This window comes from Protomyctophum bolini, assembly GCF_963924005.1.
Source record: "Protomyctophum bolini genome assembly, chromosome: 12".
In the NCBI taxonomy this organism is placed as follows: domain Eukaryota; kingdom Metazoa; phylum Chordata; class Actinopteri; order Myctophiformes; family Myctophidae; genus Protomyctophum; species Protomyctophum bolini.
Window position 1 is genome coordinate 36,692,737 of NC_137873.1, and position 25,992 is coordinate 36,718,728.

The 25,992-nt window shown below is 41.7% G+C and overlaps 2 protein-coding genes across 3 annotated transcripts; both read right to left on the reverse strand.

Annotated features, from left to right (window-relative positions):
• Positions 1–457: 457 nt before the first annotated feature.
• ube2v2 (ubiquitin-conjugating enzyme E2 variant 2) lies at positions 458–11,321 on the reverse strand. Its single transcript, XM_080777169.1, has 4 exons — positions 11,192–11,321; positions 3,438–3,586; positions 2,091–2,216; positions 458–1,875 (listed from the first exon to the last, which is right to left on the reverse strand). Exons 1-4 carry the CDS (start codon positions 11,205–11,207, stop codon positions 1,729–1,731), a joined length of 438 nt encoding a protein of 145 aa, XP_080633295.1. The 5' UTR covers positions 11,208–11,321; the 3' UTR covers positions 458–1,728.
• Positions 11,322–11,697: 376 nt separating this feature from the next.
• mcm4 (minichromosome maintenance complex component 4) lies at positions 11,698–25,169 on the reverse strand. Of its 2 annotated transcripts, none has more exons than XM_080778825.1 (17): positions 25,119–25,169; positions 24,757–24,834; positions 23,793–23,954; positions 23,484–23,647; positions 22,899–23,000; positions 21,504–21,599; positions 20,622–20,717; positions 19,504–19,642; positions 18,096–18,316; positions 17,704–17,824; positions 17,310–17,569; positions 16,370–16,735; positions 15,584–15,711; positions 14,878–15,085; positions 13,230–13,458; positions 12,636–12,769; positions 11,698–12,507 (listed from the first exon to the last, which is right to left on the reverse strand). In XM_080778825.1, the coding sequence occupies exons 2-17, from the start codon at positions 24,815–24,817 to the stop codon at positions 12,412–12,414; spliced, it is 2,583 nt and encodes an 860-aa protein (XP_080634951.1). In that variant the 5' UTR covers positions 24,818–24,834; positions 25,119–25,169; the 3' UTR covers positions 11,698–12,411. The 2 variants fall into 2 exon arrangements, with proteins under 2 accessions (XP_080634951.1, XP_080634950.1); XM_080778824.1 differs by having other exon boundaries at positions 25,134–25,161.
• Between the last annotated feature and the right edge of the window lie 823 nt (positions 25,170–25,992).

The window sequence follows — 25,992 nt, forward strand, 5'->3', positions numbered from 1 at the left end:
GAAGTGAGTGGTGCTGTACTGTACTTGTGCTGTATATACTGTACTGTACTGTACTGTACAAGCCCTCCTCCCTGGCCTGTGTGTGTCTGTGTGTTAGGCTGTGCAACAGTGACACTTGGTGGTCACACATAGCTGTCTATAGGAGTGGTTGCACCTCAAAAAAACCCTGGTCCAACCTAGTAACAAGATGTGCACACACTACAGTTGGGGGACACCAAGGGGCCAGTGAGGCTTTCCAACGTTGAAGCACAGGCCCTAGTGGTAAGAGGAAGGACTGCAAGCGGACCCGTGGATTCATGACAAGGAAACCCCGTGCAGCTGAGCTTTAACATTGAGCGCTCGGTTGCACTTCCGCATTTGGGCACCAAAGTTTGGCTCATCAATTTTCTGGGGGCGTTAAAAAAATAACTGTTAGAACTGAAAAGACAACAAAGACACTAGAGAATTTAGGCAGCAATAAATATAGGACGAGGTTTAATCTACACACACACATACACACACACACATTTTTGACTGGTGGCAAGTGGCAACAGGTTTAAATATCACCTAGCAATGCCATTACTTCATAATGGCAAAGGAAATCTGGAAAGTCTTTGGAGATTGGAATTATGGGGGAAAACAAAAACACCCTAGTCCATAGAACAAGTGTATTCAACATTTTAAAATCACCATTATGATTAACAATTAAGTTATTTAGTGTATTGCTTAATTGCCACACTGTGGGGGAAATGTGACAAATAAGACGGCAATATGTTTTCCGTTTGGAAATCTTGGTTTTGGCTACCATTCAAATAATTTAGAATGTACATGGTTTGGATGGCCAGCCAATTAATAATTGCAATTTATTTGGTCACATAACTTGTAACATCATATGACAAACTACATTTTGATTATATTATAACAAGGACATGAGAGGAACAGCCAGTTTACACGTTGCACAATAGGTTTTGCATATTGTTGCAAACATCTGCTGATAACTGTACTACAACTTGAGGCAGGTCCTCTTTGTTGTAAAAGTGGCTATTATGATCTTGTTCAGAAAAACTAATCAAATCCACATGTGCAACTTCATTGTTCATTCACAGACAGTGATTTTAATTTCAGAAAATCACAAGTTGATACACCTGCTATTTTCAATAGAAGTTAAATGCAAGGGTTTCAGAACAGAACAGGCTTCAGTGTCTGTTACATGTCAAAGAGCTGTAGAACAGAAACATTGGTATCGTGTCAAATACAGATATATGTATATTAAAACAAAATATCACCTTGTGACACTACTTTTAGACTACAGTCACAATTCGATATTCATTGATCTGGATGATATTTCAATGTACCTGCTAAATTTGACTAACATCTCAAAATATGGCTTCTAGTCAACCATTTATTAGTTACAGAACATGTCATCATATACTCAATTATTCATCTTGACTTTTCTTTTGAACACATTGTTGGGACTCTGGTACGGCCTGTGTGGGGTGCCATGCTTTCCTCTTCAAGCCCATTCATGTGAAACATAAAGTTTATGGTCCAAATAACTTTGATAAAGTGTGGGCAGGGGGGTATTATGTTTTTAACTATCAACTCAGTGCTTTACTGGGCTACTTCAATGTAATAAAGTCCAATCGTGTTCTTGCAGATGATAATGTTGATGTTGCGAAGTGAGCATCTTACACAATATTTCTAAAGAGAATAAGGTTTTAGACAGAGGGTCAAAACAATCCGTCACAATTAATTGATGTAGTTTTGTCCTTCTGGTGGTTGTGGAAGCTTCATATTTTCTTTGGACATCATTAGACGCCTTAACTCTTGAAGAACAACTTTAATGCTATATGAATTTTGCCATTTCGCTAATATTGGTATGCTACGTGAATCCACCTGTGAGGAAAAACACACAAACACACACACACACAAGTTAGTGACACCCCCTCGGCCCCTCCCTTTTCACAATGATTTTATACAACAGAATGTGTGTACAGAACAGAATATCATTAATTCTAACATTTGACACAAAATCTCAATTCAAGACATTTTGCCGTATAAATTCATTAAAACTTTCCAGCCCAATCATTATTCGTCGTGGTTACACTTACCGTCCCGTTGGAATTATTCGTCCCATTCATGCTAAGTTTTGTTACAAATCTAACAGTCGGCGCCGACTCTGGGTATCTAGGTCCACATTCCATTTTCAGACTGTATATCCTGTTCTCATAATTTGTCTGTAAAAGAAGGGAGAAAGAATTACACTGGAATTTGTTGTATTTCTCTGGTCTGCCTATTTTTGACTGGATATGTGGTCAAACTGGTCATTTTATTATTGTAAATAACAAACATAATTCATGGTGGTGATTATAGAAAAAGATATTATCGTTCATTTGTCATTGTTAAGTTCACTCTGTATATCCACGGGCATAACAGCATGATGATGCCATTACAAAACATGGGCTACATGGAAGAAATGTGTTTAATAAAACAAAATTAACTGCTAGAAGGTCCTAAATTAACTTAATTAAGCAGTCACCGTCTCTGTGTCATGTTATGTTATAGAGCGTCGCAGTCCCTTTCAGAACGACGAGTGGCCCAGGAAATGATTCTCCATTCATTTTCTCCATAGGCTTTTCAAAAAGTATTTATTTAAAGACGGTCACGTCGCGGACAAAGCCAACTCGGATCGTGACAAATCATGACAATAATTACAATGTTTTGGGGCGATCAAATAATTAGTAAGAAGAAAACAAAACAAATAGTGTTGTATCCTGCCTTTATTTTCTTCTTTCAAATTATTTGATCGGCACAAAATATTGTGTTTGTTGTCATGATTTGTCACGATCCGAGTTGGCTTTGTCCGCGGTGTATCTGTCTTTATATAAATACTTTTTGAAAAGCCTATGGAGAAAATGAATGGAGAATAATTTCCTGGGCCACTTGTCATTCTGAAAGGGGGCGGGACTGCGACGCTCTATAGAGATCGACTACTATACAATCAAATAAATCTGTATACAAGATCATTTCAGATTTCAGAGAGGGAGGGAAATACTAAATTAACGGTTAACTACATTAACCCATTTTGGGCGGGAACCCCTTTTGGTGTTATAATTTAGCTATTGAAAAGTAGCAGATCTACAAGCTAGCAGATCTACATGAGCTTGTAGATCTGCTATTTTTTTTTTTAATCGTGAAAATGCGGCACAAATATTTGAATATACATTCTTTCAGAGCGAAAGTTTTTAATTCAAATCTTTGCTTCTGGGGGAGGGTCCCTCAAACATCATATTTTCAGATGGGGGTCGGTGGCCAATTAAATATAATATTTGGGGTTCTTGACATGAAATATTGAGCACCACTTGTAATTTCGACGTCTAAATGGGTTAAAACATTTGGCGGGGCGAGTTGGTAAAAGGGGCGAGTGGTTTGGTATTCCCTGAGGGTGCTGTGCTTACTCTTGCTGGTCCAATGATCATGCCTGTCCACCGAGTGAGAGTCATGTCGTCATCATCTTCAAGGCCCCAGCTGACTGTGCCATCTCCAACCCCCTTCTGGCCCTCTTCAAGCTCTTCCAACAAGCGAAAGTTGCGTGGAACTTTAACTCCTGAAAAAGGACAATAACGTGACATGAGTTAGTAAAGTAACCGCATCCACATGAAAGCATACATCACGTTCATGGAAGCACCCCATAGCTAGCAAAGCAACCACAAATAGAGGCCAACCGTTTTAGCACATTTAACAACAAATACAATAGAGCGCCAAAGTCCTGACGTCACTCGCTCATCCCCTGGTTCTGCCCGGTTCACGAAAGTAATTTCTCTATGGAGAACAACATGGGGTCATCTTAAAATCGTTTCATATAAGCGGTGTGGTCCAAAAATAAACAAGCTGTCACTGTGCGTTATTGTCAGGGAGGTGTCTCTGTATCGTTTGTGACATTCAGTCACTCATATATGATACAGTCTGTTTCTAGCGAAATTTTAACTAATTCAGTAGCAGTAACATTAGCGTTTTCTCTCAGTCAGTTGATTCAAGGTCTTTATTAATGTCCCAGAAGGGCAATTAGGTTACAGCAGAATTAGTGGTTTGAAACATACAAACAATACAGGACAACAACTGACATGAGACACCATAGCATAAACAGAGGTCCGGGGCGCATCTAGTGCAGCTATAGAATCAAAGATAAGAAATAAGAAATAATAAGAGATAAGAAAGGCTACATCAGAAAAAAGTGCTAGGATATAAAGTGCCGGCATAAAGTGCTTGTTTCAGCATATCATCACCACATTACTGGCAGCGTTGACTGCACGAATCGAGGCAGGGACAAAGGACTGCTTTTATCTGTTGTTTTTCACAACGGGGGGGATTTTTCATATCCATAGTGCAGCGGCCGGGGTGACATGTTTATTCTTCAAACACAGTACTTATATGAGGCGATCTAAATTACCCCTATGGGGATTAGCCTACAATGCAAATAAAAAAGTACATGAACCCGTGGACTTGCGCCCTCTACCGATATTGACGTCAGACTTCGGTGCTCTATGAGCAGCATTGTTTGTGTGCTTCTCACTTGTACAGAATGTACGCACCATCGCACCATATGAAAGCACTAAGCCCAACACCTGTGCTCCAGCTCTTTCCTTCAGTGAACTCAGTCAGCGTTGGTGTAAACATGGGCTCACATGACCCATACAATCATAGAAGTGGAATGCAAACAAAGTGTAACGTAATACAGTATACAGCAATAAGCCACGAGGACAAAGTGCGTCAACAGTTTGATATGACGTTATATATCCGTCTGAACAGATGTCGAACGTGCCGTGCATGGGTTGCATGTGTTGCTCAGACATACGAACAGTCCTACAGTCGCTCCCGACATGCGCTGCCGGTTACAAATCACCCGTGGCTTCTGACATGTGCTGTGGGTTAAAACTAACCCGCGGCGGGTTAAAGATCACCTGTGGCCTTCCTTGATACCCTGTTCACAACAGTAGTTACTCACGATCTCTGACACTGGTCGCTAGGGCTGGGTGCAATAACCGCAGTACCGCCATGCAGCGGTTGTGTGTAAGGCATATCGAGTTCACAACCGCGATTGTTTTTTGACACCGCCATTTTGACACGTATGACAGATGTTCTTTATACCTGCCAAGCCAATGTCAACACTACCGACAGCTGTGCGTGAGATGCGATATATAATGGTTTGGAGAGTGTACAAATACAACCAAATGGACCATAACAGTCCATTTGTACAGTCTCAGAGTTCATTGTTATAAAAAGGTTTGGTTCCATTTTGTAGTAGACTACACTCACAGTTACAGAGTCACCTGGACAGATCCTTTATACACACACACCCCAATTCTGGAGATTAATTGATGTTCATCAATTTTCTTTTTTATTATAACAATTTTGTAATCCATTTGTCACCCGGTGCCAATTGCCCTAAACTGTAATCCTGGGGGCTACTCCTTACCTGGGCTGTCAAATGATTAAGATTTTTAATTAGATTAATCTAATTAATTTAATGCCATCTTCTGTTGTCGGAACAAAAAGATAAGTGACACTCTTCTAGCTCAACTGATGTTAAAATACAGGAGCGTATACCTGCACTTTTTGTTCCATTCCTAAGCCAATAATGTTGCTGCTCTGACAAAACCGTCTAATCACTAATCAGCACAACTGATGATATTTCTAATGCGATTAATCCATTCTAAAAAACTTCTATTAACGGCTAGGTGTGCTGTCATGCTCATTTCAGCACGGCTGGATAGCCTATTCCAACCAATTGCTTGGTCAGAATTTAGAACTACCTGTAGTAATATAAATATTTCATTCCACTTTTTGTTCTCATCATTTTGTATCTTTGTGACAGACCTAAACATTCTCCCCTTCCTCCCCACAGGAACAGTTTGTGTGTGTTTTCACATTATTATCCCCTTACGCACAAGAACGGTATCGGTCATGAGAGAAACAATCAGTGATCGGTCCCTAAAGACCTGATCGGAGCATTCCTATTTTGAATGCAGAAAGAGTCAGTTGATCAGCCTGCAAAATAGTCCAATGTGCTTAGGGCCAGATTGATTAAGAAAAGAATATGCAATAATATAATCAGTCCAGGGAATATTAATAAAATCTGGGAATACATTTCTTACTAAGAATTTTCTTCACCAATGTGTTTTTAAAGGTGTCTACTAACAACATATCCAACATTGGTTTCTATTCAACCACCCTAGGGGATTTTTTGACAGCTGCAGAAAGTTGGGGTACCATGATACAACCATTAAAGGCAAAATGTTCTAAATTGAATTATGCTTTAAGTAGCATGTGACGTGTCAAACTAGGGTGTTTTCATGATTATGAATCCATTCCAAGCATTAGTTTTGCACGAAAAACCATCCTTGCGCTAAAAAATGGTCATATCCGTCATGACAAATGTGATGAGGTCAGCACATTTGGGCATATTTGGGCAAGTGGCTATGGCCGAATTTAGCCCAAGGAATGTTTTTTAGTGCAAAACTAATGCTTGGAATGGATTCAGCACGATGAAAATCCCTAGTTTGACACATCACATGCTACTTAAAGCATAATGAAATTTAAAACATTTTGCCTTATAATGGTTGTATGGCACCCCAACTTTCAGCAGCTGTCAAAACTTCCCCAAAGGTGGTTGAAGAAAATTCTTGGTAAGAAATGTATTCCCAGATTTGACATTATACTGATAATATTCCCTGACTAAATGTACTGATGCACCGAATATTCGGCCGCAGAAAATATTCGGCAGAAAATGGCTAAAAATGCATTTTCAGCCCATTCGGTTTCGGCCCAAATAGGCAGAAAATATATCACCGAATAGTGTATGCAATTAATGCATTCAAAAGATCTGAATAAATGTTTAATGGATCCATAATAGTGATTATTATTTAAGTTAAGTTTAACATAACATAAGTTAACATAACATAAGTTAACATAACATTTGTAGAATCAAACTCAGGTTAATGGGTTTAGTGGGGATACTAAAACAGCGATATTCAGTTACACTTCATACCAATTATACTGTGCGGGTGTAGGTATATATTCATGGTATATATTCATGATTTTAATTAATATCGGTATCGGTGTTAAAAACAAATAATCGGAAAGAAACGACCGATTATTATATTATATTGCTCATGAAATATACCAAACCAAACATGGTGAAACAACCACTTTCATTGAAAATCCGGTTTTGATAAACTAGAACGGTGCCCGTAGGGCCTCTACAGCCCATTGGGCACTGACCTACTTGGTACGATTCAAGTTGTAAATTAATGCCCACCCAGATATTATGTCTGTCTCCCTTTTATGCCCATATATGGAGTTCTTTGTAAGGCATGCTGTGTGTGAGTGCTGTGAGGTCAGAACAGGCCAGCTCCATATATGGACGCTGGGCATGGGCCCAGTCCAGAGCCCGGGCAGAGGCCTTTTTGGCGCGGTTCTGGACAATTACACACACACACACACTTGGTGCATTCATAGATAGATCGATAGATAGATATTGAAAATTATATATATATATGCTCCTACAGTATGTTTGCACTGTAGCAAAAAAAACTGCAATTGATGGAGGGGGGAAGTGTTACTGAAACGATGTTGGTGCTTCTTGCACCAACAAAAAACATTTTTTTTAACTTTAATTAATCGGCTCATGATATCGGCTATCAGCTTTTTGATTGTCCACTAATCGGTGATCGGATATATCGGCCAAAAACCATATCGGTCGATCACTATGTAGGTATGTTAAGTGATAACCACTTTCAACATGGCATTATAGGCAAAAGCTTTCTAAATCTTTCAATTTTTTTAAATATCTACAAGCTTGTAGGTCAACTATTTTTGCTATTTGTTGTACAACAAAGTATATAGTGCTTAAGTGGCATTCTGGACTAGACCGGTCTGGCTGGAAACATTGTGGTTGCAAGGTCTGCACTTCTGACCTTTCAGCTACAGGACTGTGTCACAGTCATTACCAGGTGATTGAGAGATTATTTATTCTTTACTTACTCTGTATAAACATACTATTTTAACTAGTGAATAGGCAGAAAATATATCACTGAACAGTGTATGCAATTAATGCATTCAAAAGGGCTGAATACATGTTTTATGGACCCATAATAGTGATTATTATTTAAGTTAAGTTAAGTTTTGCCATAACGCTTTATTTTGCAATAAATCAGGTAGCCATGACAGCAATGGTAGGAAAAAAGATGTATAATATTAATCATATTCAGCCAACTGTTTCCTATATTCGGTATTGGGTTTCGGCCAAGAATTTGTGAATTTTTCGGTGCATCCCTAACTAAATGTCTTAGTTTTGACAGCAGACCATAATCATTCAACAGGATTCTTGCTCAAACGGCATAAAATACGACTTTAAGGGCTAGATTTTGAAGGTGCGTTTTACCTATTACAGTAATATGAGCTGGGGGCGTGAGGTATGTCATATTGCAATTTTAAGCATGTTAAGAAGCGCTTTCGACACCCCGTGGAGTGCGCAAAACGGCCTTGAATTAGTCATGGGAGTGTTTAAGGCGTGTTTGAGAGTTACCCAATCAACATGTCCGTACTATTTTCTTTACCAGTCAGCTGATGTCACATACGGAATGCGCACTTTGGGGATCGTTATTATTACATTTCTTCAGGCTGGCACCATAGAAGACATGACATATGACTTTGTCACATTTGGGTTAATTATTCCTATTGCACTGCATGCTGTCACCTTTATGCCTCAAAATAAGTTGTTTCTATTGAGAAACACCAGTAAAATTATATTTTAATTTAAATTATAATTATATTATATTTGAAATGAGTAATGAGTTGAATGCGTGGTGCGTATGCCCGTGATGGTATGGTCTTCGCTCGTAGCATTTTATTGAAGAAGACTTGGATCGAGTGTGATACAGCGTATGAAAGCAAACCTCTCAAGGATTATGGAGATGTTTTTATTTATTTTTAAGGTTGAGAAATGAAATAATTATGGTCGTTTCTAATCTCAACCTTTCAAAAAGAATGGATGCGTCTTTTGCTGGCTGTTGCCATGTCTCATAGAAACAAGTAAATAGGTCTATAAAAATAATCCCAAAATAAGCGCATATAACAGGGGTCTGTAACCTATTTTAAATGAAGTGCCATGTTTTTATTTTCTAGATAGTGAGTCTGCTATATCCAGATTAATTTTAATGACACCACATTAAAATAAAAAACATATTTTGATTGTCCACAAATATAAAGTCCTTCCATCTTTTTAAATATTTTCTTGCACATTGTTATAATGATCATTATATATCCGCCTGCAGTCAGAGTTCATAGTTTTAATGAATGAATGTGATTCATTGTGAGCTGGTAGATCTGCTATTTTCAAAAGTAACATTTTAATTACATTTTTGTATTAGCCGTCCTTAAGTTGGGCAAATGCATTAATCTGGGGATCCTTGACATGGGAATGTGCTGTGTGAGGATCACTGGTTTAAACAACATTAGGAGAAACCTTTAGAAACAAGAAAAGCAACCACAACTACCAATATTTACAAGCAACTTTACAGAAAAAGAAGCCGCTTATAATAAACAGACTTGGCAACACTCCAGCAGCGTCCCAGAGCCGCTCAAGTGTAAAATCAAACAGTGCTTTAAATTCTTTTTGCGTTTATGAGGTGCCTAGACCCACGTCTAATCGTTATGCGCAGGTCAAGGGGCTTAATAGCAAATTGCGCAAAGCGAAAATAATTAACATATGGACACTCCCACAATGCTAAAATATTCAGCAACGTCGTATTCCATATGTGTGTGCGTTCAACACGGGACGATAAGGCTTTCATAATACGATTGTGCGCAGAGCGAGGCCAATTTATGTATTACCACATGGTAAAACGCACCTTCAAAATCCAGCCCTAAATGTCCAGACAATTTGTGTAGAGTCACTATCTTTGCCAATGCCATTTTAACACACTGCTTCATAAACTGTGCTGTGGCTATGGCCCAGCAGTCACAGTAGTTTACCGTATATTGGTTTATAAAAAAATATATATATATAATTATATATAAATATATCTCAAGTCAACATTATGATCAAAAAGCAAAATCCTGTAACAAATTGTACCCTTATAGTATACCGACTCATCAGAACTAAACTAAGAAATCTATAAGGTTTCATTTATTGTGATTCTTCAAACAACTCCGACTCTGATCTACAACTTCGAGAATCGTGTCGTGCTTCCAGACAGTTCCAGCTGAGCTGACGGGCACGGCTATAGTTGCTGGAACCAAAAACAGCTGGTTGTTGAAAGATTTACACACATTTCTGAAATGCCATCCTCAACACCCCCTCGCAAATCGTAATGAATGAAACGCCACTGCTCGTTTTAAAATGTTGGGCTGGTTAAGTGTGCAACGTTTGAATCATTTTTGATCATCATTCCATTCCAATTCTATAGTTTCTTTGACTGCAGTTATTGTGTGTGCAGTAGCACTTCTTGGCTCTTGGCTGTTATGTTTGTAGCATGAGGTGTGTCACTGTCACAACCTGAACCTGCATTAGATCATCATTCAAACTATGCATTCCACGTACTAGTTATGCCCTTACAACACATACGATCTAAACGAGTCCTTGGCATTAGAGAACAATTTGTTAATCAAATTGTCATCCAGGAGACTTTATCTGCAAAGCGATGAGGTTTCTTGTTGTTGAAATCTAGCTATACTGTGGTCACTGGTGTGCAAGGAAGCAGCCATGGTTAGCATCAATGTGGCTGTTGTTTGGTAGCTCTTACAATGTAAATAGGTGACACCATGCGCGGAATTATATATGACTTTAGACATGCAACACCGCGTCAATGTCACGAACAGACAGGTTTGCTGGCCAGACCCACGAGCGCATCATTTTCATATATCGCAGTTGACAACGTTAGTATTCACTATTCACTGAAGCCATCACGTTTAGCACTCTGGGCTATGTCAAATATTCGCCCCCACCCCCACCGGGTGGCTTCAGGACTAAAACTGCATGCTGTTCTTTTCGCAATAACAGAAAAAAACCACGACCACGTGTGGTTTTGCGTCTCCACAATAATCCCAACATCTGCTGCACGCTCCCTGTGCCCTTGTATTATTATTGACACCTTCGACTCTAGCAGCGAACAGAGAATCTTCTCGAAATAGTTGGAAGAGCAGCACAAACCTGAGGAGGCCGCCATCTTCTTCAGCCCGCACAGATCCAGAATCAAGCACCCAGTGGTGTGGTGTCGCCGTGACGTCACGGAGGTTAAAACAGCAGCAAGTCGCGTATATACTTCGTCGTGCGACGGTTTTGCGGCGTTGCAAAGCTCTGCAAGGCAAGCAAAAATATATACCGGTATATATACACTTTACCGCGCAGCACCGTGGTACGGCCGTTTTTGAGTGAGCTACACTGCTACAGCCTAGGGCCAGGCCAGTCAAGTCAAACCAGCTGCACCTGATCCAGATGTATTATGGAGTTACATGTGATTTGAAACTAGCATTATAATTTGTGGCAGCTGACTGGTCTATAGTAACATAGCCTACTCCATATGCAATCATCACAGAATAAATATCAAGCTGTGCCGATCATAGAATTTGAAATCTTCATAAAAAGATATGCTATGCACAAATGAACACTCTAAAGATCACAGGACAAAACAATCCCTCACAACATTGCTGGAGACATTTTGAAACAGAATGCAGCTTTTAATTTACAAATATCATCTATGGGTACAGTAGAAAATTCAAGTTATGGATCATACCTACACAGATTGTGATTAGGGGACTGCAAGAATACAAAAGAAGTGAACAAATTAGATATTTTTCTCAGACTTCCAAAATGCCTCAAGCCAACTGTCAACATGATGCATAGTTTTTACCATAGCATGCTACATACAAATCCTGAAAGACGACTACTGGAAGTTACCTCAGGAAAGACATCGAACATAATGTAACTACTTTTAAATATTAAAGAACATAACATGTACATTGCCATTCAAAACCATTTATTGTATGTTCCCAGACCGATCTACACTTGTCAGTTGTCATTTATGCTTGTAGATGGGCTGTTTTGGGCGATTTGCTGCAGTGTTAGGTCGTGCTCCCGTTGCATTCGTTCAGCCTAGTGTCAATTGGATGTTTTGGTACTCGGGTCAAAGTTTGAATACTTGAGGGTGGTATCGGCTACTCTGGCCGATACCACCCGGTATTGGTATCGATACAACTATTGTTTACCACAATAACCACAGAGACGATGAAATCACTTTGTAGCTCTCCAGAAACCAGCATATTCAAACTTAATCATATAAACCCCCCCCCCCCAGTGATGGTTTAATGTTCAAAGGTGTGAGATTACTAATGAGTAATGACTGTACAATACAAGAACTGGGTGTGCCCTAGTTAGGCAAGTAGACGGACAGTCTTTCCAGTGACCGTCAAGAAATCCTCATCGGCCAAGGCCCGGAGTGCTTCCTCAAACAGATCCTTTGTAATTGCCTGAAAAATAGGACAACAGAACAGTTTTTTACAAATCTGATCTTGATGTCCCTCAATCGGATTCAGAATGTGGTTCTAAAGGGATATTTCACTTTCAAAACCTTATAATAGGCAAAGGAAATAATTACCGCTTCAGACTGTGCTCTGAGGTCATCAAAGAGTTGATGGTATTTCATGGCTGGTGTCTTTCCCTTTGCCTGAATCAGTTTCTTCAGGGCCTGGGCGACTTCCTCCTTGCGCTTGCGTGCTGTGGCACTCATTCCTGTGACAAAGATGGACGATTATTATTTAATTGAATGAAAGCTTCTTTAATATACAAGTTATCGCACAACAACTAATTTAACCCATTTCGGGCGGGAATCCCTTTTGGTGTTTTAAACATTACGTTATACTTTAGCTATTGAAAAATAGCAGATCTACAAGTTACAAGCGAGTGCCGCACTACAAGCTTGTAGATCTGTTTTTTCTTTATTTTTTTATCTGTCCCTGGAACAACATATTTTCAGATGGGGTCGGCAGCCAATTACATATCATTTCTGGGGTCCTTGACATGAAATATTGAGCACCACCGATACAGAAACATGAGGTATTTCAGAAAACTGTCAGAATTTAGAAGACATATTTAATAATAATTTCGACGTCATGCCTAAATAGGTTAAAATGGCAGCATCTGGAAAACCCCTTGGGTTGCAAGCCCTGGGTTGTATATTCTCACAACATACCCGTGGTGAGAATGGCGATGTCCACAAACCCGGTCCTCGGGTCAGTGGCCGACTGCTTGAGGGCCTCGCGGTGCAGCCTTTTGGCCTCCTCCACGTCGAGGATCTCGACCTTGTCGGAGAAGCGCACCTTAGCGTGCGCCTCCGCCAGGCGGATCAGGGACTCCAGCTGCCTGGGGTAGGCAGACACCATGCCGCGGCCGCTGCCTATTTTCCTCATGTCCACGTAAGCCTGCCAACGAGATATAGTCCAGTTCAGTTTCAGTGTTGTTTTTTTGCAGCAAATTTCTATTTTAGTTTTAGACGGGACAAAATATCATACGATTTCAGTTGACTAAATCTACAGGTGATTTAGCCGACTAAAATGTATTTTTTGGAAGGTCTTGATATCGAAATGACAAATTTTACACGCCGATCTATAATCTCACAACACGCAGATCTGCTATTTTCAGCATGCAACCAAGTGTTACATGACTTATACTGGATCTCTTGTCCACTAGTCCCTCACCAACATTTTAGTCTAGTTTTTATTTGTTGGAAAAAAATTGTCAATATATTTGGTCTTAGCCATCACGGCTTAGTTTTCATTTCGTTTTCCTCAGTGAAAAAAAGGTAGTCGACGAACACTTTTGTCTTAGTTCTAGTCGACGAAAACACTGGTCCACTTACGGATGCCTCAAACTGCTTGGTTGAGTTCTTGGTTGATGAAACTAATGTGCACTGCACTGTGCTATGTATGTTATGTGAAAATAACAGGTTTTAAACAGCTAGCATTGCAACAAAACTATTTTGTCTTTTAAAATGGGCGGCGGCGGCTCAGGGGTAGAGTGGCTGGATGGTAAACCCAGGCTCCCCCAGAGTTAGTGTCGAAGTGTCCTTGAGCAAGACATTGAACACCCTAATTGCTCCCGATGTGCTGGTTGGTGCCTTGCATGGTTTCCGGCCGCCATCGGTATGAATGTATGTAAAGCGCCTTGGATAAAGGCACTATATAAATGCACCATTTAATGCGTGATTAATTTACGAACGAGCAGTTACGTCCGTGTCCAAAAGTGGCACCAGCTCCTGTCCGCTTCTCATTGTAAATAGAATATCTAAACGCGTGAATCTTTTTACAATAACGTTATTTTTCCAGAAAGGAAGCCAGTGAAGGTTAAAATGGGTCTCAATGCTTCCAACTCGAGTAGAATTATTAATTTTCTGTACAAGTGTCCATGACAAAGAAAATATATGATGTGGAGCCAATAAAGACTATTATTTCATTATTATTGAAGGAGGTACAGTCCATTTGCTAAGTACAATATTTCGGGGGCATATTTAGAATGTGTGCAGGGTTGATGTATGTTGAATCTAGTTTGCATTTAATGAGGATTTAGTTGACACAATGAAATAAAATGGCGATAGTATTCAGTGTGCGGCAGACGGCCTGTCACAGCCAGATTTGGGAGACCAGTACTGTAGCTTTGTTGTTGCAAGGAAAGCGGTAAAATGAGACTTTCGTGGTTGTTTTCGTCTCAGATTTAGGCCGACGGAGGGACACAATATTAACTATGGGGACACAAAAGCGACACAAAAGTAGGACCCGGAAGTATCTCTGGAGGGGGCGCTTACGTTACGTCACGGCTGAAATACTGAATAACAATATTATTACCTCAATGAGGGCCTGGCCGGCCTCCTCGTTCAATTTGGGATGTATGCATGTTCGTCCATATGCAATGTAGTCCTTCAACACGGCCATGTCGAGGTGCTCCTCCTCCAGTTGCTCCTCACTCTGGTAGTACAGCGCCACCAAGTGGTGGGCCAGCCTGCGGTCGTATGCCTCGTCTTGGGGGTCCAGCATCAGGAAAATGAGGTCAAATCTGAGTGGAAGCCGTGACAGTTTTTACACGCGTGTAAGCAGAAGTACATGGCAATGGTGTTCTGTAGAAAAGTGGTTCTCAAACATTCAGTGGTGGAAAAAGTACTCAATTGTTTTACTTAAGTAAAAAAAAAGTACCAATATTGCAATTTAGAAGTACTTTGTTGCAAGTAAAAGTAACGGAATTGAAAATGTACAGGTACAAAATGTATAGTGTTGAAGTGGTTCATGTATGTTTTCCAATAAAAATCTCCAAAGTAACTAGTAACTAAAATGTTCAAATAATTGTAGTGAAGTAAAAGTAAAAAATTTGGCTCCGAGATTTATAGAAGTAAAAGTACTGGAAATTGGGAAATACTCAAGTAAAGTACAAATGCCTCAAAATTATACTTAGTTACTTTACACCACTGCAAACATCAGCATGTCAAGTAACCCAAAATGTATATTTATTTGGCTGTGTCTGAAACCTGTATGCAGCAATTATTCATTCCTTTATCACCTTGACAAGAGCGTGTGAGGCAGCTGGATGTTTTCAATGGTGGTCTTCTTGGGGTTCCACTGAGACTCCACTGGGTTGGCTGCTGCCAAGATAGAAGTGCGAGCGTTCAGCTGGCAAATGATCCCAGCCTGCAGATATCAAAAAGGAACATAGGACGGTGATAGGTATGGATTGGCAAACGTTTGTCGTCATCCCCAAACCCAGGAACTTGTTAGCTTTTTCTATTTGTCTCTCTGCCCAGGCCGCAGGCGTGGTCGAGACCTGGCCTGTGCACAGACTATGGACATTAAACGGTGCACACCTAGTACGCCCTGAAGGGCCATAGCAGAACCTCTGCCCCAAATGTTTCACATCAGCTTTTTAAAATCGCATCACTAGGAGGCAGATTCTTTTTTCAAAATGTTTGCAAAAAAAAATCGGTAAACGCTAAGATTGGCTTCCAAAGTGTGCAGGAGTGGTCTCAAATCATGAATGTGATTGCTGTGTAACTTTGCACACACATCACACTAAAACAAGTAATGCCATATGAAGAAAAAAAAGTGGGTTTTCAGTAGTTTTAAGATTTTTTTGAAAATTGTAGATTATTTTGCGGAACAAAATATGTATTTGCCATGAAAGCTATTTTTTTTAAGTAATGATCACAAATTCATTGTAAAAATCCTATTCCCAGGCAAAATCCCATCGACTTTGAGAGAAACCTGGACGGTGCCAACGTCCTGCTTCAGACTATTGAATGGACCACGATTATTTATGGTCCAATTCTTGCTTGATTATTATTGCTCACACCTTAGCAATGGAGAGGGTCTGCTGCTCCATGACCTCGTGCAGCACGGAGCGCGTGCTGTCGCTCATCTTGTCGAACTCGTCGATGCAGCAGATGCCGTTGTCGCTCAGCACCAGGGCGCCGGTCTGCAGGACGGTCTGCTTGGTCTCGGGGTCCTTCATCACGTAGGCCGTGAGGCCCACGGCGCTGGAGCCTTTGCCCGACGTGTACTGGCCGCGCGGCACCAGGTTGAACACGTACTGCAGCAGCTGCGACTTGCTGGTGCCGGGGTCTCCGCAGAGCAGGATGTTCACCTCGGCGCGGAAGTTGCCCCTCCCCGTCTGACTGAAGTCCTTGCGAGTGCCCCCAAACAGCTGCAGCAAGATGCCCTAATTGTGGGGGAAACGACGACAATGTTACCGTCTAAAATAGTGTAGCGCTCACGACTGCTGTAAATCCTCAAGTGCGTTGCTCTGCTTATGTGGATATCGGTGGTTGAATAGGAATTTTAAACCATTGCTACACACAACCCAACAAACTCAAGTTGTGCTGTCCACAGTAACTGTACCGAGTTGTGAAATATGTGAAATATACCCACTCTGCAAATACAATATCAATATGCACTGGGCAGATGTGCATGACATTATTTAAATAAACTAGAAATGTGAGGAAATGACATAAATAAATCAACTTTTAATGACCGCCCGGCAGGAGTTTATTACTATTATTGCCATCACCTGGGTGGGTCAGTCGTGTAACTTTCCCGACGTTAAGCCGTGTAAATGTTCAACAACACAGCCAGGCAAAATAACATTGACGGCTATGAGGTGGCGAAAGCTTGACCTGCATAGCAACAGTTGCTAAACTATTTGGATTGGCATTGGACAAATTGCTGTTTTGGGTATGGGATTTAGCGAAGGGCTAATTCTTGGATGGCGCTGCCTGCCTTCATACTATACGTACCTTCTTGATGTCTTCGTGTTCATAAATGCTAGGCGCCAGGGCAGAGGCGAGGCGTTCGTACACGTCCGGCTTGGCCGCCAGCTCCTTCAGAGTCTGCACGCGGTCCTCCGTGAAGAGCTTCTGCTCGTTGTCGTCGTCCGCTAGGTGAAGGCGCTTCACGTCCGTCTTGCGGAAGTGGATGGCGTCGATGTGCGTCTTGTACACGGACTTCACGTTGCTCTGCCGGGGGTTCACGCGCATGGGTACGGCCCTGTAGATGCCTACGAGGGACATTAGGGAGATTCGTTAAGGGTGAAAGGTACACCGACACAAGAACCAAACTGCAGTGAGTGACATTTTAGAACAGAGCTGCATTTATCGGAGTAAAACTTTATTTGTATTTTTACGAGCTTACCGGTGATGTTGATACGGTCTCCCGGCTGTACTTTGTCGACTAGGTCATTGTGCGCGTAGATGATGGTGGTGTGAGGGGTCTGACCAGCAGGCATATCGTCAGGAGACTCTTGGATCTTCACCTGTTTTAACAGAATAGTAAAAACTTGATTTATACTTGTATACATACTACAGTATCCAGGACAAAAAAATAATAGTCACTCTAGTCTAAAGACTCAAAGCATCACATGCTACGCCCGTTGTGAGCTTGTAGATCTGCCATTTCGGGTGTGAGACAAAGTCATACAACAGATTCAAGATAAGGCATAACGCATAATTCAGTACATATGAGAAGGTATGGCAATAAGTACATGTATCCCCCCCCCCCCCCCCCCACGTAAAATAAGAACTCACCATCTGCTTGTCCGAGAACGCCGAGCGGTTGTGAACGAGGGCCAGGCTGTGGGTGTTGTTGCAGTGGCGGCACACGGCGGGCTCTGCGATGCGGCCGCGGTCCACCTCCACGCGGACGCTGTACGCGCACACCTGGCACTGGAAGAAGGCCTCCTGCATCTCGGGGATGAGCTGCGAGGTGCGCGTCACCATGCCGCTGATGGTGATCAGCTGGTCGATGTCTGGGGGGGGGGGGGGGGACACAGCAGAACAGAGGCTTGGAGTCAAACCACAATGCACTGAATCTGGGTTTCATATTGTGCAAGTTGTCCAAATGATGTGGGCTAGTATCTGTACAGATAAGCGTTGCTTTTGGCAGAAAATAGTAAAGCAAATTTCTATTTAGTCACAGTCTCTCGAATAGTTTATTTAGTTTTTTTTATAGTTTTTTTTATATTTTTTATCCCACGATTTTGTAACCCATTTTTCACCCCTGTGTCAATCATCTAATGTGATCCTGGGCTCTACACACCCTCCAGCTTGTCCTCCATATATGGGGGACAAGGGGAGAGCAACGGACTTGAACTCATGCTTCCTTCATGCCTGAGTGTCCAAGTTGCTCCTTTACACCTGACAGGGGGGAGTGTCCCTGGTTGGACGTAGCGCGTGGAAGGAACACGTTATTCCAACAAGTTCCTTTCCCCTCCATCAGGCGCCCCGGCTGGCCAGGGGGAGGCAGTTTAGAGACCAGGATTACTGCATGTTTTTTGTGAGGGTACCTACCCTAGGGGACACGGAGAGAACATGCAAACTCCACACAGAAAGGCCCTTTCGCCAACCCGGCCTTCGGGTACGGGCACTGATAACGCAGAGGAGGAAACACGCCGCCAGCACCCACAGCGTCCCGAGCGGGAATCGAACCCAGGACCTTCTAGCTGTGAGGCGACAGCACTACCAACTGTGCCACCGTGCCCCTAGTTTATTTAGTTTTAGTCACATTTTAGTCACCTGGAATGTTTTATTGTTGGTCTAGACTAAAATGTATTTTGGCGGGCCTTGATGGCGTTGAACTGGCTGATTTTACACTTGCTGAAAATAGCTGATCTACAAGCTCACAATGCGTCACGCTGTGACACATTCATCATTATGGCTTAGTTTTCATTTAGATTCCATTTAGTTTTCGTCAGTGAATAAAAGGTAGTCGACAAACACTTTGTCATAGTTTTAGTCGACGAAATCAACACTGGCGCGAGCAGAAGCTTGAAGTCAAACCACAATGCACTTACCCAATCAAATCATTAAATATGGGGTTTCATATTGTGCAAGTTGTCCAAATGATTCACTGTGTGTGTGTGTGTGTGTGGGTGTTGTTGAGGGGCTAGTATATCTGTACAGATTATGTTATGCCAATGAGAAGAATGCTGCTCACCCTCAGGGTTAAGGCTCCTCATGTTTCTGGTCTTCAAAGCGTTGTACGGGCGTACTTGGATCTGATGCTCCAGGATGGAGTCTGGGAAACGGTCGAAGAAAAGCTCGTTGACGGCCATGTCAAAGGTCGGGATCACCTCCTGTTGAAGACAAATATTTCAATGAAAAAGAAGGACCCACTGGCCATGTAGTCGTTCTGTGGTCTTACATAACAGATTGAGATTGTACACCAATGCCTGATTTGCTCTTTTGGCGACCATGTGTCACTCGACAAAAGAAAATACTTTTTTTCCCCACATAAGTGACAACGGACGTGTCAACAACTATCCTTTTACGCTACACCTTTTCCCACCAAAGCATAAATCAAGAACACCACCACAGTTAAACAGTACGAAACCCAATAGGCACAGCTATACTAAAAATGCATGCACTCCCAGTAAGTTAAAGGACTTTATATAATAGCACCCACCACCCAGAGCCATCGAATAGAAGAGTTACGCTATTGAGGGTGGCGGAAACAGAGCGCTGTTCATGCAGCCCTAAACTGAGACAAGCTGGAGTTGGAAATGCATTGTTTTCAATGAGGGCGGCGCAAATAGGAGCTATTTTAAGCATGTGTGCAACATGACAACTGTTTTGAAGTATTGTACAGTAACAACTAAAGTCTCTTTAATGTTTATGTTGTACTATTACTACAAAACAATCTAAAATAAAGGGATTTTAAGATTATTAAAGGTGGGCTGTTGCCTGAGTCCAATGCATTTCTGCCTACTTCCAGTCAAGGACTTGTCCCAGTTGGTTGTCCCCATTCTAAATAGAAGTCTATGTAGGAGAACTGCCATTGGACTGGCCCCATGAAGTGAACGCAGTTTGCGTAACTCTGTCTATATCTAAGGCTCTGGTAGACATGAACCTAAACTAATACACATAGGTTCTTTATTTAGTAGTGCGCCGTCCATCCAGTGATTACACTGGCCTGGGGTGCAACCCAAAGAAAGAGAAAAGGACAAGAAACTCAGTCACACTGCCAGGCAGTCAGAACAGGAGGGAGTAGAAACTAAACAAACACAACTCATAAAACACAAAAGAGAACTAAATATATTCTGTGGAGAACATTACCTGTGGGTAGCAGATGAGCTGCCTGTACAGTTCCTCATCAAAGGACCTGACATGTCCACTATTGACATTTAGGACAGGCTCTCCGACAACACTGATCTACAAGGGAAAAAAAGCAAATTATGTTACAGAAAGGCCATAATATTGATGCTCATTTACAGTTGCTCTCAAATATTTAGGTCAGGGATGGGAAAACTGGCGGCCCGGGGGCAACATGCGGCCCCCACATTCATATATTATTTATTTCATCCGTTACAATTCCAAACATGGTCATGTTTGTTCTTTAATTACTTCGGTCTATAGATTAACATTTTAATACTTCTCATTAAACTACTACCGGTAGTCTGTTTTTATGTCCAATGTATTTTGTTCATAAAGTCAACATAACTATAACTAAATGCATTTGAAATTATCTGAAAAGAAAAGGTTCGTTTTCAGGATTCCAATTAAAATTATTCAGGATTTAAATTCAAATAGCTGATCTACAAGCTCAAAACGCATCGCAGTGCGGCGCGTTTTGAGCTTGTAGAGCGGCTATTCTTTTGCTACTACAGTACGCTCCTCTGGAGTGAGTGTGGAAATATAGTGGCCCTCTCCATCTCCGTCAAAGTTGCCCACCCCTGATTTAGGTCATAGCCCATTAGCCCCAAATTGATATGCATTTGGGTTGCACTCAGACCCCCTGCACCCATCTGTAAAGCTTGTGTGCCAGGGAGTTACGGGAACCTCCAAAAAGAGATGCGTTAAAAATCTTTTCAACACGATTCAAAATGTTTCACGATTCATGATTTTCTTTTTAATAGTACATCTACTATTTTTGAAAAGTGATTTTGATGCTATATTCACTTATATGGGGTCCCTAGAAACCCAATTTGAGTATCTGACCTCTTCCAGCTTCTGCATGTACAGCGGCTCATTCATGTCCAGACCGGCGTTCTCGTCCTCATTGGAATTGGTATCGATGAATCTCTGCAGGAACCTCTGTGGGCAAGCCGGAAAACACAAACATTACATTGACTTGGAGATATTTTGTGACATGAGTTTGTTTTATGACCTTTTTTTTTCTTTTTTCCTCGTAATTTTTTATCCCAAGATTTTGTAACCCATTTTTTCCACAGGGTGTCGATTTTCTAATGTAATCCTGGGCTCTTACACTCAATCCGTCAACCTGGGGAGAGCAACGGACTGACCTCATGCTTCATTCAGTGCATGAGGAGTCCAAGCTGCTTCTTTTCACCTGACAGGGGGGGGGGGGGGGGGGATTTCCCTGGTTGCACGTAGCGTGTGGAAGGAACACGTTATTCCAACCAGTGCCTTTCCCCTCCATCAGACGCCCCGACTGGCCCAGGGGGAGACAGTTTTTATGATCTTTATTTGAGTTCTCTCTTTTTACTTTTCACTGTAACGCTGTTCGTAAATGTGCTCAATAAAGTTGTAGTGGTTGAAATGATCAGGATACACATTTAGGCCTGACATCGAAATTAAAAAAATGTCTTCTAAATCCTGAAATACCTATGTTTCTGTATCAGTGGTGCTCAATATTTCATGTCAAGGACCCCAAAAATGATATGTAATTGGCCACCGACCCCCATCTGAAAATATATTATTCCAGGAACCCCTCAGAAGCAAAGATTTTAAAAACGTTCGCTCTGAAATAATAATAATACAATTTAAAAAAATATATATATATACACACACACACACACACACACACACACACCGGTATATTCAAGATAAATGTATTTGTCATTCTTTCCAACTGCAGCAGCAGAAGAAAACGAAATTGCGATGTGCTGAGTGCACGGGCCGCAGCAACATGGGTCACGCCGCCACAAACTTCTCTTTACATCAGAGAAATATACAGTATATATAGATTTAAAAAAAATAGCAGACCTACAAGCGGCACCGAGTGCCGCGCTACGAGCTTGTAGATCTGCTATTTTTCAATAGCTAAAGTATAACAATAATGCTTAACCCATTCTGACCGGGAACCCATTTTGGTGTCAGCATCATGTTATGCTTTAGCTATTGAAAAATAGCAGATCTACAAGCTCATAGCGCGCCACCGAGTGGCGCGCTACGAGCTTGTAGGTCTGCTATTTTTGAAAAATCGAAGAACGACTTGACATTTTTAGAATCTGATCTCGGGTCAGAATGGGTTAATCAGACCAGTGTGTCCCCAGTGGAAACCTCGTGTGAATCTGATCTCAGGTCAGAATGGGTTAAAACACCAAAAGGGGGTTCCCGCCCCGAAAAAGGATCAACATGGTTGTCTCATACCTGAAACTTCTCCTTACAGGTTCCCACGTTGACATCCGTGCCCCAGATGACCAGCCTCTGGCCAGCATTCTGTTCAGCGGCCAGTGTTCCATCCGTACTTGGCTGGGAGAGACACATGAATGAAACACAACGTTATAGAGCAACTATATGGTTCGTTTCTCGGTTTCTGTCATCATGATTACATTGTGTGTAAATGTTATTTTTAGAACCACTTTCAACCTGGCATCCAATATTTTCGGCACGTCATTATAGGGTTTCAGAATAAAACGGCGCACATCCGCCAAACTGTTAAACTTAACAAATATCATGAACCCAAAAAAAAGCAAGGGCTCGCAACTCACTTTGTAATGCCTCCGGGTAAATTTATTCACAATCACAGCAGGCAGGATATACAACGTTTCGACCCGTATTGGTCTTTCTCAAACATTTCAAATAATGTCAAAATTTGGAAAAAAGATTTTGTGAGCTTACGATTCATTGCATGACAAAGCTTAGATATGGCTTATGTACACACACACACAATGCATGAGGTGAAACAATTACCACTCCGACTAGTGACTAATATAATCTTTTGTTTACACCGACCTGCTCAGAGTGCAGATCCACTTGATGTGCCTTTCGGACTGAGCCCAAGTCAGGGCGCTGTCTGGCCGGGGTGCCCCGCACGCCACTGCGTGGGGTCCCCTCCACTCTGGAGCTCGGGGTCCCATACATCAGAGGAGAGCTCATGTCAATGTCACTGGGAGGGACTGAAAGATAAAGCAAGCCATCATTCAAACCTTAAGTTAACTGAAGATTGTTGTCCATCTCAGGCAAAATTGTATATATATATATATATATCGTTGAATTCTCAGTTAAGTTGTATTTATGTGAAATAACTCCTGGGGGGTCTACCTGAGGGACGTGGGCTTGACAACAGTGAATTGTCCTGGACCACTGCAGGGCTGTTCATGTCAGTGGGTGGAGAGGTAGGCATCATCGGTAGCAGATCCCCAGTGGAGGAGTCCAGGCCTCTGCGTCGTTGGGAGGGAGGAGAGATGGGTCCCTCACTTCCAGCTAGAAATAGGTAAATACCATCATCACATTGTGGCTGTACATACATAGTAGAGACAGATGACGTCCAGATACTGTATCGGCATCTGCCCTTTTTGGTCATATCGGGTCATATCGGTATCGGCGAATCCGACACAGGGGTAAGGGGTTGACACTATGGCAGGTAAATAAAAATGTTGGGGCATGTGGAGTTTGCTTTCAAGCATGCATGCTTGAAACTGCAAGTGCACATTTGAGGGAGGAGTCTGCTATAAACACAACATGTATAGCTAGCTAGCTATAGACAACACGAGATCACAACACTGGTATCGGTATCGGCTAACACAGAAACTGTGGTATCCGTAACTAAAAAAAAAATCGGGACAGCCCTAATACATATGTTCTTTATTTAGTAGTGCTCCCCCCCCCCAGTGATTACACTGGCCTGGGGTGCAACCCAAAGAAAGAGAAAAGGACAAGAAACTCAGTCACACTGCCAGGCAGTCAGAACAGGAGGGAGTAGAAACTAAACAAACACATACCGGTACACAACTCATAAAACACAAAAGAGAACCCTAGGAGTCCTTTACAGTGAAAATGTGGGTTTTTTTTAGCCTGCTTTTAAAGTCCCTAGGGTGGTAGATTTGATGCATCATTTTGCACACTGTGACAGACAGACAGACAGACACACACAAACACACACACACCAAGTAGTTCAGCGCTGAAGGCATAGCGGTGCCGGTGTCTAAGCTTAAAGACTTGCTTTCACCAGAGCACAGCACAAGTCCCTTTACCAGTAAAGTAAGAACATATGTGTTCAACTTACGGGTTGATGGGTTATCGGGCCTGTCACGTTTACGGCCCGGTGTTGAAGTTGGGGAAGACATTGTACTAGTCAGAAGTTCTGGAAATAAAATGGATCATCCAAATGAAATAAATTGAATGTTAGCAATAGCATACAGTCACCGTAGTCACGGTCAAGCCAATAACTAGAATGACATGCGGTTGCGGCCAGCAAACAATAGTCGTACTGGCAGACAGTAGCCTACTTTTCACTGGTAGAAATCCGTAGAGAAAATATATATATCATATATGTAATAGAACATACATACAGTAGTGTGCGCTTCGTATGTGCGACATGCAGTTTGTGCGATGTACAAATGGATTAAAATAAACAACTTTAACAACCTGTATTTCACCTACTGTTGTGTGTACGTCCGACTGCTGTAGATCTGGCGCGAAATAGTGAGTGACGTAATTTTCGCGGGGAACTTCGGACCAATTGCAAGCCTATGCGTTCTGTGCGCATACCCCACTGGCAGAGGGTGTAAACACTCCGTTTCCATTTCGGGACATCGGATACAAAAGTATTTTAGGGGCTTATTAAATGTGAAGACTTTTGTGTATTTAATAAATAAAGAACACAACAATATTATTCTGCATATCAGTTTGAAGATACCATGCCATTAGGTTTGCTCTGTTATGTTTGTCTTACCCACACACCTAACATGGTTTCGTCCAAAACTTCCTTCTCGGGGGCGCTGGCCCCCTTGTAGTAATAGTTGTTGGCCACTGCGTGGCGCAAGTGAGGCGGCATCAAAAACACGACGCTGGAAAAGTACAGCGCGCCTCTTAATTTTATTGGGGACAGCATATAAAAGAGTTTATGAGAAGTCAAGGTCACTATATAGTCAGTCGTCACTTACGATAACATTATCCACTTTTAAATGAATGGAACACGCTATTGTTAAACATACGCGTATGAAAGAAAGTGTTTATGTGTCTATATCTGACCATTTTCTGACCCTTTTGCTCATACATTCATAATAATGAATCAGTAACTTCCTTTTAAGATCCACGGAAATCAAGCTAAATTTGCCTTATTTACTTGTGGCCAGTGTTGAAGTGCTACTTTTAGATGTGTGTGTTGGGGGGGGGGCGCCTTGCGTGCACGTGCACAGCATGCACAGACCTTAGAGTTTATTAAATATAATAATTAATATATCCTCTCTAAGGCACAGACACACACTATAAAAACATGCAGAATTGCAGATGTGTGTAG